Source organism: Mizuhopecten yessoensis, unplaced genomic scaffold (genome assembly GCF_002113885.1).
Source record: "Mizuhopecten yessoensis strain PY_sf001 unplaced genomic scaffold, ASM211388v2 scaffold7141, whole genome shotgun sequence".
NCBI lineage: Eukaryota > Metazoa > Mollusca > Bivalvia > Pectinida > Pectinidae > Mizuhopecten > Mizuhopecten yessoensis.
In genome coordinates, this window is record NW_018406901.1 from 231458 (window position 1) to 245732 (window position 14275).

Genomic DNA, 14275 nt, shown 5'->3' on the forward strand with positions numbered 1-14275 from the left:
CTAAACAATATCATTGCAATAATTATAATAGAAAGTATGTTAAAGTGGATAATTTTGCATCAGTAACACTGGTATGGTATAGGTCTCGAAGGTAGTCCATAATTGTGCGTGTTTATTTTCGCACCAATAAAATATGTTTCGAAAAATTTCCACAAATACCATTGTTTTATCCTTTTCCAGAGATTTTATCAAAAATATTCTTTTTTCTTATTTCAGACAATTCCAAGGTCACACAGATGGAGCTAGCTGTATAGATATTTCTCCAGACGGTACTAAATTATGGACTGGCGGGCTTGACAATACGGTCCGGTCATGGGACCTTAGAGAGGTAAGGACACCTGGACATTCAGTAGAAATATGATAGCCATTGGGTTACATAGGGAAGGGTTATTGAGTCCAAAAAGGCGTCACTAAGTGTAAAAAGGAAAGCCACTGGGTTACAGATGTAGGGGTTCAGGGCACAGAGGGTAACCGGGTGGGGACAGAGGGGTGACTGGGTACATTTAGTATAAATGTAATGCCCACTGGGTTGTTGGATTCATAGGTCACTGGGTCAGGGCAGAGGGGTGACTGGGTACATATCAGGGTCGTCAAGTATAAATGTAATGCCCACTGGGTTATTGGGTACAGAGGTCACTAGGTCCGAGTACATATAAGGGTCATCAAGTATAAATGTAATGCCCACTGGGTTATTGGGTACAGAGGTCACTGGGTATATATAAAGGTCAATAAGTATACCTTTGTCATTGGGTACAGTCGAGGACTTCTTGGTACAGATATTGAGGTCACAGTAGGTATATCAGTCACAGGGTACACCTAGATTCAGTCGTGAAATTTAATCCACTATAAAATATAGCTTTTGATATAAATTCTGAAATTCAAACCCTGTCTAGATGACCTCTGCATCAGTAACATTTTTTCCATGTATTTTTCAATTTTGATACAAGGGTACAAAGCGCAGGGCTGCAGATTTTGTTATAGGGGTTAGACAACTTTTTTATTGAAAAAGTACAGATTGTAAAAATAAAATCACAACGAATTTACACATTTGAATTATAGTAAACATCAGCCAATTTCTGTTTGTTTTGTATTTTCAGGGTCGTCAGTTACAGCAACACGATTTCAGTTCACAGATATTCTCACTAGGGTATTGTCCCACTGGGGAGTGGCTGGCCGTCGGGTAAGTTCTTCTAAGTGTTTATACGATGTCATAAAAAAACAATGTGGTTATTATAATATTGTACAAGCTGTCAAGTTTTGCATTGTAATTGTTTGCACAACATTCACCCTCAGGACTGATGTCATGTTTATTTATAAGGACAGCAGATATATGTAAACATGTTAGCTTGTGTATGTAACGCGCTTGAACTTTAAAGGTTGTCGAATAAATAGATTACATGGTAAGTGGCTTAAAGTACAAGGCTTATTTGGAGACAGGAGAGAGAGACAAAGATAGCTCACCGTTATCTATCTTTATTTACACTTAGCAAAATTAGGTTGTACTTCCAAGATAATTTATTCTCATGAACTCTTTGTAGCAGTTTGTATACAGTAGAATTTTTCTTAACCAGCAGTATATAAACAGTGTTAATCTATAAGCCAGTATATAAACAATGTTATTCTATAAGCCAGTATATAAACAGTGTTATTCTATAAGCCAGTATATAAACAGTGCTGTACTAAGAATCAGTATACAAACAGTGATATACAAGGAATCATACATAAAGAGTGGTGTATTACCAGGCAGAATATAAACAGTGTTTTATATATAAAATACATTATTCTTTGTTGCAGTACATAACAGTGTTATGTTGTATATTTCAGTATATAAATAGTGTTAAATGCTGCTGCAGTACATAAACAGTGTTATGTTCAATATTTCAGTATGTAAATAGTATTATACCCTGCTGCAGTACATAAACAGTGTTATGTTCAATATTTCAGTATGTAAATAGTATTATACCCTGCTGCAGTACATAAACAGTGTTATGTTCAATATTTCAGTATGTAAATAGTATTATACCCTGCTGCAGTACATAAACAGTGTTATGTTCAATATTTCAGTATGTAAATAGTATTATACCCTGCTGCAGTACATAAACAGTGTTATGTTCAATATTTCAGTATGTAAATAGTATTATACCCTGCTGCAGTACATAAACAGTGTTATGTTCAATATTTCAGTATGTAAATAGTATTATACCCTGCTGCAGTACATAAACAGTGTTATGTTCAATATTTCAGTATGTAAATAGTATTATACCCTGCTGCAGTACATAAACAGTGTTATGTTCAATATTTCAGTATGTAAATAGTATTATACCCTGCTGCAGTACATAAACAGTGTTATGTTCAATATTTCCGTATGTAAATAGTATTATACCCTGCTGCAGTACATAAACAGTGTTATGTTCAATATTTCAGTATGTAAATAGTATTATACCCTGCTGCAGTACATAAACAGTGTTATGTTCAATATTTCCGTATGTAAATAGTATTATACCCTGCTGCAGTACATAAACAGTGTTATGTTGTATATTTCAGTATGTAAATAGTATATTATCTGTTTCAGTATGTTATCAGTGTTGCCTTCCATGTTTCAGTATGTAATCAGTGTTGCGTTCCATGTTTCAGTATGGAGAGTAGTAACGTGGAAGTGTTACACTGCAGTAAACCAGACAAGTACCAACTACACCTCCACGAGAGCTGCGTCCTGTCACTCAAGTTCGCATACTGTGGCAAGTGGTTCGTCAGTACGGGCAAGGACAACCTCCTAAATGCGTGGCGCACTCCTTATGGTGCTAGTATCTTCCAGGTATGCAGCAACTTTAACTTGTCTAGACGGCTCACAGCTGTCCACATGGTTTATTCTAGGATCTCGGATTTAGCCTACAATTTGTAGGCCTAGGATTTATGGTGACGGCAAGGATTTGAACTATAGGCTTGATGGAATATGTGGTATAGACTTGGAACTTTGGTGTAGGCTAGTATCTTGGATGTAGGCTAGGATCTTTGGTGTAGGCTAGGATCTTGGATGTAAGATTAGGGCTGGGTTGTAGGCTAGGATCTGTTTTATAGTCTTGCATCTGAGGTAATGACTGGGATCTGTTGTATAGACTTGGGTCTGTTGTATAGCCTTGGATTTGAGGTAATGACTGGAATATGTTGTATAGGCTTGGGTCTGTTGTATAGCCTTGGATCTGAGGTAATGACTGGGGTCTGTTGTATAGCCTTGGATCTGAGGTAATGACTGGGATCTGTTGTATAGGCTTGGGTCTGTTCTGTTGTTTAGGCAGAGATCTGAGTTGTATAGGCTTGGGTCTGTTGTATAGCCTTGGATTTGAGGTAATGACTTGAATATGTTCTATAGGCTTGGGTCTGTTGCATAGGCTGTGATCTTAGGGGGAGGCAAGGAATCTACATTTAGCCTAGAATATGAAGTGAGATTTGAGGTATTTGCAAGGATCTATGGTGTAGGCAGAGATCTAAGGTGTAGGCTGGGATTGTTGGTGTATGCAGAGATCTGAGGTGTAGGCTGGGATCTTCGGTGTAGGCAGGGATCTGAGGTATATGCTAAGGTCTTTAGTTTAGGCTGGGATCTTTGTTGTAGGCTTGATGCTGGAGTGTAGGCAGGGATCTAAGGTATAGGCTAGAGGCTGATGTATAGGCAGGGGTCTGAGGTGTGGGCTGATATCTTAGATGTAGGTAGGCTATGGACCGAGGTGTAGGCTGGTATGTGAAGTATTGCACGATAAACAGAAGCCATGATTATTATGTACTTGTACAACCCACCACATGGTTCAACTTACAAAGTGATACAGACAGTGCAGCTGTCGCATGCTCTATGCATCATTATTTCTCCTGCTTCATTTCACTCTCTGTATACTTATAAATAGGACATTTATTGCAGTTTTACGACTTCTGGTCAAACACTTTGTGACAAAGGTCTGCTTCTATCGAAGCTGTTGTCTTGGAAATTGAATTATTCTAAAAAGATTAGACAAGAAAACCACATTTGTAATAAAATTTTCATTTTCACAGAGATACTTACAGATCGTTCATTCATAAATGTATGATCGGTGATGTATGATTTTTACTTGGTTACTTGTGTAGCCATAACACCATAAACCAACACAGCTGTTCCGAGTATTGAGATTAAATTAAAACAGAAGTGGAGGACTCGGGGTTAATGCCTTAATGATTAGCCACTCCGGGTTAGTTTTAGAAATGGAGAAAATTTACCGACATGCTTAGGCACTGGGGAGGAACATCTATCATAATTTGTATGTGGCTATGGGGAACGAAGGGCTGGCAAATAAGTCTGGGCATACCTGGCGTACCTAATGGGAAGGTGGAGTGCTTTTCACTTAGTGATGAACACAGGTACATTCGCAGGTAGTTAAAACCGTAATTGTTTGCGGATGATTTCGAAGGCTTCACGAAAGCCTTTTGGATTTAGAAGTGAGATTGTGGTTTGATATTTATTTATTTTGATGCTGACAAAATCTGATAGGAATTGGCACAGGATCAAGCGAGAATTCCTAGTATTTATTATTGAATGATGTTCGTGATTATGGTCAGATCCCATCCTAAGTATACTGATCTTGGCTGAAAACTGGCAGAGATATTAGTTGCTTTGAAAAGTGCAAAAAAAAAAGGGGGAATCAGGATGGTCTAGTTACTATCTGGGGGGGAGCAGCAATGTTGATCTAGGCTCACATGATCTGAACAAACTTTTTTTCCAGATCATTTCTTTTTAAATTCCAGGAGGAATATTCCATATTTTTTAATTATCACTAAAATATATTTCAGTTCCTTATCATAAAACGCCCAGAAAGCATCTGGTTCATCTGGAAGGTTAGAAAATCTAGCTGTTCCCTGTACAAAAATCATTATTTAACTTTTCCAATCATGAAAAAATTTGATGAAAGACAGACAAGATGGCACAAGGCATGTGTGATGTCATAAGGCAACTATGTCATCACATGTGTTGTGACATTGTATTTGATGCTGTTATTTCACACTGAATTATCAAATAAATAAAACTGAGCTAGAAGTAACTGAACAAATAGCAATAATGGAATAAATGATAATATTTTAACTATACACTGGTTTCGCAAACATTCATCTATCTCCTTACGGTAATAATAACATTTTGCCTTTGTCTGTTTCAGTCAAAGGAATCCTCGTCAGTGCTGAGCTGTGACATATCAACTGATGACAAATACATCGTGACAGGTTCAGGCGACAAAAAGGCCACCCTGTATGAAGTCATATTTTAAACGGCACAACCGTGCATCTAACAGATCTCCTATAGGCCACCACAAGTGTTTCACTGAGCCTGCCCGAACTCTTGGTGAAAGGCGGTATTCACTTCAAGATGGACATATGTAAGCTCATTGCTGATTGGTGGAAACCTGTGTTGTATTCTGAAAGGACAGAATTCGGCTAAATATTGAAGGAAGACACCAATAGAGAGATGAAATAGACCAACGAAACTATTTGTACCAGTTTATGAGCATACTAGAGGACCGGCTGTTCAAAAAGACGCTTGTCGGCTTCTGTGGGTGTCCCTACCTAAGAAATCCAGTTCTAAGTGAACTCAAAGTGTGAACAGGTTCATAAACACTTTTTTCCTCGTGGTATTTCTTGATGTGGATTAAATGTTGAATGGCAGATTTCATGTGGTAGTGGTTACCATTGGTAACTTCGTTAGTTGCCAAGGAAACAGACTTACCCTGCTACACAGAGTGCTATATTTACCTCATGAACATACGAGTATATGTAGATGGGAGGAACCGTAGCACCGAGTACGAACATAATTAGACGGAGTCATCTTGCCCAAACATAGTCCCTGTGATTAAAAAATATTGATCAAACATGTGTAAATATTTGAGGCCATTTTCCCCCCCATTGTTTCCAGTAACTTTTTTTCTCCAGCAAAAAAATATATATATAGACATTGATGTGGAAATAATTGTGTACGGCCCTTATGACCTTGACCTTGTGTGCATTCCCAAGGTCACTGGATTTTGACACTAGAATGGATTGTGTTGTGATTCAGATCAATTGTGTATGAAGTTGTGCGACTGCAGTAAGATGGTGAATCAGAATGAATTTTGTGTCGATGAAGAAATGCAAGGCGTAACAATATAACGACGATTTGACAACAGGCTGGGAGTGCTGTTGATCGTATATATATGAATATAGATATATTAAGATGTGTGAATAATTTTTTTTTTTTTCTCGTTCCTTTTGGGGAAAATCGAGCAGCACTTTCTTTTTTGGAACAAATCCTGTTCAGATCATGAATGCAGGCCGCTTTGAAGCCATTTTCATTCTTATTGATAAAGGAAAGTTGTCGGCCCATATATGAGAAAATCAGGTAGATGGTATTCGTGTAGTATTGTCGGTATTGTTGTTCACGTTTTTCTCCCTAGGTTTTTTATGGATAGACAACACTTCACTCAGGTCATTGTCCCACAGTGGACATATAACACTGTATGCATGCTCATTCTAGAAATTCGCTTCACGTTCAGAATAATTGTAAAGTGAAGATTATTTCATTGATGATTTTTTTTGTAATTTATAAGGTCTGTACACAATAAGATCGTAGGGAAGGGAAATGAGTTATCTTGACTCCCAATGTTCACTGATTTGTGTGTGATGGTCACTTCTTAATTGGGGAATGTGTGATCTTCACTCATTCGGAACATGTCCTCGCGACTTGTTGGAACATGTATTTACCGGGTTCGCAAGAACAAGACTTTTGATAGTGCGTTCACTGATCATGTATGAACCACAAGATGATGTGTTCACTTCGCCATCTCGTATCCAGGAGATTTTAGTGAATAGATGTATTCAGTGCTATGTATGCACGCACATATCCTACTGCAATAAAGACCATCAACCCTCCCACATCCTCCCATCTTGTGCACTAGACCAGAAAAAATGAGTCGGCATGCAGGTTGCTGTTATGAAAAACAACACGGTGTCACATCTGTTGAAATTTTAATTGAAGTAGGTTGGCAATAGGCATACTGGCACCTTTTTTACTCTAGAATTGTACAACTTAAATACAGAAATTATTGTTGCAGCTAAATTTTCTTACCTGTGAGTGTTAGGATGAACAGTTTCACACAGATTTAAACATTGCCATGGGTGTTGTTTGTATTATCAATTTCATCAATTAAGTAACGATTTCTTCAAAGAAAACACTGAAGGCTTCATTCCTTGAAGTACAGAAATTATTTAAATTATAGTTGCATATTATACTAGCAAAGTGAAAGTATAGATCAAGAGATAACAATATACCTCCACCGGGGCCTGCTAATGACAGTCCCTTTTCATATCCATTGTTGTAAATGAATTGCATGCATGTTGTGTAAAAGACGAGAAACGAGTGTGTTATCGTGCTAAATGAATGTATAATATTAGAGTTGGGTTAACAGGGGTGCGCTGAGGAATAGTGTGTTTACCTGTACAACAGTTAGATCACATAGCATATATGTATAATATAAAAAATGAAGTTTGACTGGAGTGCGACAGGGGGTATCTGTTCGTGTGCTGAAAAAAGTCCAATATTCACCTCTCCCGTTCATAGCAGGTATTGTGCTCGTGGAATATAATATTTTCATCACACTCTTCGTGTAAATTGTAAGCTCAAGCTCGGAGCATAATAATGACGATGATGATGATGACGCTGTATTACGTAACATTTACGAGAAAATTGCGGTTTGTCTTCTCGCCATGGACACGGAAAGATGTGACATTTCTAGTCAGTAGGTTTCCCCTTCACAGATGTCCAAGGGTATATATATCAAAGTCTGTTGTACGTAGTAGGTCAGTCTGGTTAGTTCCTCTTCTGTTTAAAAAACAACAACAAATAAGTAATGTTACTGATGTTCTAGCCAGCATCAAATATCATTTGTTTGCTTGAATGGTGAGAAAAAATGTTATGTTTTACATTTTGATAACTTCAAATGCATTCAGTATTGGTAGAAAAATAATGAAAAAATTGAAATCAATTTTCTGTTCAATAAAATATTTATGTGAGACTTAAGAAATATACTATTATTGTTCAACCCAAATGTTGTTTCTTTTTTAAATTGCATTCAGTATTGGTAAAATTACCAGAAAGTGGTGAATGATTTTTTTTTAAATGATAAAAAGCACAGATTAGAACTTTGTTATATGAAAGATACTCACAACTCTATTTGTTTGTTGTAAGACACAGCCAATTTCTCACATTTCATAAAAAACGGCAGCAAGACACGTTTTGTAGGGTACTAGCATGATTGTCTGTCACTCACTGACATGTACGTATAGACAGATGGTAGATTAGATACAGATATACATTCCCCCAGACTGTGTATAACAACAGTAGGATCATTTCAAAAAGACATCTGATTGGCTCTTCTTTATCTTGGACTGGTTCTCTCCCCTTTGTTGCTCCTTATCCTACAGGTGGCACTTCAGTCTGCTCAAGTACCATTCATGATATGACTATCTCTCTTATCCGGTAATGGGGTTAGCCATTGCACAGTTGCACCATGGGATTGAAATAATCATTGGTAGATGGTGCCACCTGCTAGCAGGTCAACATCTAGAACTCCTTTGCATATGCTTTTGAACTTGTATAATCTTCCACAGGTGTCAGCACCAGTTAGATGTAGGGCATGTTGCACAGGTGGCAGCACCAGTTCTGTGAGACATGTTACACAGGTGGCAGCACCAGTTTTGTAAAACCTGTTGCACAGGTGGCAGCACCAGTTCTGTGAAACCTGTTACAAAGGTGGCAGCACCAATTCTGTGAAACCTGTTGCACAGGTGGCAGCACCAGTTCTGTGCAGCATGTTTCACAGGTGGCAGCACCAGTTCTGTGAGACATGTTACACAGGTGGCAGCACCAGTTCTGTGGAGTATGTTACACAGGTGGCAGCACCAGTTCTGTGAAACCTATTACACAGGTGGCAGCACCAGTTTTGTGGAGTATGTTACACAGGTGGCAGCACCAGTTCTGTGAAACCTGTTACACAGGTAGCAGCACCAGTTCTGTGAAACCTGTTGCACAGGTGACAGCACCAGTTCTGTGAAACCTGTTGCACAGGTGGCAGCACAAGTTCTTAAGAGTATGTTACACAGGTGGCAGCACCAGTTCTATGCAGCTCATTAAACATGGCACCATTTGTTCCGTGTGATGTCACATCCCTGTGTTTAGGTCAAAGGTTATGGAGAATCAGCCTCTCCTATCCCAGTACAAGTGTTGTGCTTTTGCGGTTTCTAAGTGGTGAGATGCTGCGGTTGAGTGCCCCTGTATTTGTGGGCAGGTTTGAGAGATGGACTAGAAACAACAAGTAGATATGATACCCTGTTGAAATTGTTATAACTATTCTCTATTTTTGTAATTAAAAGTTTACAAAAACAAAAAGTTCTCTTTGTAATTTTTTAATTGAGAATCGTATACATTCTTGTGTGCAGTGTTAAATAGAGAAAAATCAGTAGATAATATTAATTAGTTTCGTTTTTAAAATAAGAAGAATTATCGGTCATCATCTTTCTACAATTTCAAGTCTGAAATTATTGGACCAAAATATAATTTTATCATTATTGGCAAATAAGAATGAAATAAAGATATAAATATTGTTGTAACGCCTGTTAAGGCCCTGATTTACATTTATCACTGCCACAATGTTTATATTTGTTATTATGGGAAATAAAGCCTCTGCCTCAAAAGTCAAGGTCGAAAGTTGACATGAAATATTAAACATATTTGTTTTAGTTTCACATTTCTATTTATAGCATTCACTATAATGCACAGGTAGAATAATACATGATTGATTTGAATACATCAAAGGACATGAGGTCATCCTGTACACTGATCATCAGAATACAAGGTACTGACCAACAGTGGTCATCAGAATACAAGGCACTGACCAACAGACAGTGGTCATCAGAATGCAAGGTACTGACCAACTGTGGTCATCAGAATACAAGGTACTAACCAACAGACAGTGGTCATCAGAATGCAAGGTACTGACCAACTGTGGTCATCAGAATACAAGGTACTGACCACCAGACAGTGGTCATCAGAATACAAGGTACTGACCAACAGACAGTGCTCGTCAAAATACAAGGTACTGACCAACAGTGGTCATCAGAATACAAGGTACTGACCAACAGTGGTCATCAGGATACAAGGTACTGACCAACAGACAGTGGTCATCAGAATACAAGGTATTGACCAACAGAGACAGTGGTCATCAGAATACAAGGTACTGACCAACAGACAGTGGTCATCAGAATACAAGGTACTGACCAACAGTGGTCATCAGAATACAAGGTACTGACCAACAGTGGTCGTCAGAATACAAGGTATTGACCAACAGTGGTCATCAGAATACAAGGTACTGACCAACAGTGGTCGTCAGAATACAAGGTATTGACCAACAGAGACAGTGGTCATCAGAATACAAGGTACTGACCAACAGAGACAGTGGTCATCAGAATACAAGGTACTGACCAACAGTGGTCGTCAGAATACAAGGTATTGACCAACAGAGACAGTGGTCATCAGAATACAAGGTACTGACCAACAGAGACGGTGGTCATCAGAATACAAGGTACTGACCAACAGTGGTCGTCAGAATACAAGGTATTGACCAACAGAGACAGTGGTCATCAGAATACAAGGTACTGACCAACAGAGACGGTGGTCATCAGAATACAAGGTATTGACCAACAGAGACGGTGGTCATCAGAATACGTAGTGACCAACAGAGACTGCAGGACTATCTCACTGATTATCTTGGATACTGACCATTAGATGAAACAGGAATAATACAAATATTGACAGTTAAGTTACAGGATTATCTTTGAAGACAATCAGAGATAAAGATTATCTTAGATACATACAAAATGTACCTGACCATCGGAGATAAAGATTATCTTAGATACATACAAAATTTACCTGACCATCGGAGATAAAGATTATCTTACATACAAACAAAATTTACCTGACCATCGGAGATAAATATTATCTTACAGACAAACAAAATTTACCTGACTATCGGAGATAAAGATTATCTTAGATACAAACAAAATTTACCTGACCATCGGAGATAAAGATTATCTTACATACAAACAAAATTTACCTGACCATCGGAGATAAATATTATCTTACAGACAAACAAAATTTACCTGACTATCGGAGATAAAGATTATCTTGGATACATACAAAATTTACCTGACCATCAAAGATAAAGATTGTCTTAAGATACATTCAAAATTTAACTGACCATCGGAGATAAAGATTATCTTAGATACATACAAAATTTACCTGACCATCAAAGATAAAGATTGTCTTAAGATACATTCAAAATTTACCTGACCATCGGAGATAAAGATTATATAAGATACATACGAAATTTACCTGATTATCAAAGATAAAGATTATCTATGATACATACAAAATTTACTTGACCATCGGAGATAAAGATTATCTTCGATACAAACAAAATTTACCTGACCATCGGAGATAAAGATTATATAAGATACATACGAAATTTACCTGATTATCAAAGATAAAGATTATCTATGATACATACAAAATTTAACTGACCATCGGAAATAAAGATTATCTTAATTACATACAAAATTTACCTGACCATCGGGGATAAAGATTATCTTAGATACAAACAAAATGTATCGGACCATTAGAGATAAAGATTATCTTATATTTAACCTGACCATCAAAGATAAAGTTTATCTTGGTAAGTGACCTGGTCATCAGTCATAAGGATAATCTAAGATACTAACCACAGAATACAGGATTTTACTGACCATCAAATATAAGAATTATCTTGTATACAGACCAGGGAAAACAGAATTATCTTAGATTCTGACCATCAGAGGATGCTTAATTGTCTTACTGACCATCAAGGGTTGCATCTGAGATTACAGGTTTATTTTACTGACCATCAGAGATTACAGAATTATTTTACTGACCACCAGCTATTACAGGATTATTATACTGACCATCAGAGATTACAGGATTATTTTACTAACCACCAGAGATTACAGGATTCTTTTACTGACCATCAGAGATTACAGGATTGTGTTACTGACCACCAGAGATTACAGGATTATGTTACTGAACACCAGAGATTACAGGATTATTTTACTGACCATCAACTATTACAGGATTATGTTACTGACCACCAGAGATTACAGGATTCATGTACTGACCACCGGAGATTACAGGATTATTCTGAGGGATTAGATGATACAGGTTGATGTAATCATGACGGCCATGGTTCGATTTCCTGATAGTCCGATCATACCTTTTCAGATATGGATCACATGCCCGACATCGCGTGTTTTCTTCAGTTACTCCGGTTTCCTCCAAAATGAAGACCCTCCGCCGCGCTACCGATCGGGCAGACAATAGTGATTAATATAGGTTTATAGAGCTTTTCTCATTATCGAAACAATATAAACAATATTAATACGTTTATGAGTGTACCGGGTTTTATTACATACTTACTAATAAATACGGGGATTTTGTATATGCGATACGACACAATTGCTCTAACCCATATCAGCCCTCGCCGTAACACACCCCAAAACCCGTATCAGCCCGCAAAACCCATAACACCCCCCTTTTGGGAAAAAAATCGTTTTTCAATATTTCAAAAATAAAAATAAATCATAAGATAGTAGATTTTTTTAGTAATTATGTAATAAACAGAATAAAACACGCCTTTTTCCATATCACACCCAGTATCAATCCGAGACAGCAATATCAGCCCAAGGGCCTTCGGCCCTTGGGCTGATATTGCAGTCTCGGATTGATACTTGGTGTGATATGGAAAAAGGCATGTATTATTCTCTATATATTCGATAGTATCTGCACATATGAAATGGTGACCACACCTCGTGAAAAAAACATTCTGGATCCGCCCTGCATACTTACCATCGGGAAATATATTGTTCTTATATTTAGTATCTAGCCTTCAGCTAAACCCGAGACGGTCTGGTTTTTACCCTTTTCGATTCGTTGCCACGTGCTTGTCCGTTGTCCGTTCATTAACCCGATTAAGCAAGTTCCGACAAGATTTCGCCAAAAGCAGCCTCGGACAATGACTTTATCATGCTTAATTCTCTGTCAATTTGGCGGGGAACCTCCGCTACTCATGTAAAATTTAGCACCGACGGCCCATACTCGAACCCTGGCGTTAAGTAAGACGATTCCTTTCTGAAATGTGTAAAAAAGATATGTATTGATGACTTAAGAATTCCACTGAGCGATGAGACAGATTTGGCCTTATCCGATTGTCTGATAATACGTCTATATATATACCTGACCAAGATTGTTCCAGATAGAAACTGTTATATTATTTATAAAAACATGGAAAAGTCAAAAATATGTTAAAATTAAAATAGACAATATTTTATTTTCTTAAATTTTATTCCGATATTAAATTTTATATTGAAGCAAGCAACAGTCATACATTTTATTTTAGAATAATTCTGCCATCCATTGTATCGCTATAAGGACGAAACTGTCTTGGATGTTTAGCCGTGGTGCTTCTCTCTATTGAAGACCCTCCGTTCCGAAAAGCATACCATTTTTCGGGGATAAGCTCCTGGCATGGAAAGGAGCTCCTGTTACGAGATGGTTCCCCTGTCGATTGGTGCCTCTATCCTTATCTCCTTGTCGAGAGGACGGGGAGCAAGAAGCTTCTCGGAGAAGTGATGTTGTCTTAAAAAATATATCTGTCTCGGGGATGAGCCCCTGTCATGATAATGAACCCTTGTCGCGAAAAATTAACCCCTTCCATAGATATGAACCCTGGTCATTGAGATGCAACCCTGGTGCGGAGTGTCCGCCTAGGGATGAGCCCATGTCGCGAAAATGAGCCCCTTCATGGCGGATATAAACTCCAGTCGGAGATGAGCTCCTGTCACTAAAATGAGCCCCTGTAATAGCTGAGCCTGAACTCCTGTCGAGAAGATGAGCCGTGGATAATTTGTCTCCGGATGAGCTGTCTCTCGAGGAGGAGATTCTGCCTCCAGAATCTTTTCCATCTCTTAGAGATGAACTATGCCTCTGGGAAAAGATCACGGTGTCTGGGAGATGAACCCTCCCTCGGGGAGAGCAAATCCCTGTCGCGAGACATGTGTCTATTCACACTTTCTGTCAGAGACGGGTTCCTCCTCAATGTTCCACCTACTAGGCCCTGTTTTGCGTGTTATTAAGCAGGGATCCGCCCAC

General features: G+C 38.2%; 1 protein-coding gene across 9 annotated transcripts in view; it reads left to right on the forward strand.

Moving 5' to 3' along the window:
• The window catches only part of LOC110453133 (transducin-like enhancer protein 4), a 52236-nt gene extending 42806 nt beyond the window's left edge, over positions 1 to 9430 (forward strand). For all 9 annotated transcript variants that reach the window (XM_021501980.1, XM_021501974.1, XM_021501978.1 and 6 more), the window contains exons 18-21: positions 217 to 328; positions 1098 to 1180; positions 2635 to 2815; positions 5175 to 9430. In XM_021501980.1, the coding sequence (XP_021357655.1) occupies positions 217 to 328; positions 1098 to 1180; positions 2635 to 2815; positions 5175 to 5282 (484 nt within the window). In that variant the 3' untranslated portion in view covers positions 5283 to 9430. The remainder of the gene's footprint in view (positions 1 to 216; positions 329 to 1097; positions 1181 to 2634; positions 2816 to 5174) is intronic.
• The last annotated feature ends 4845 nt before the right edge of the window (positions 9431 to 14275 follow it).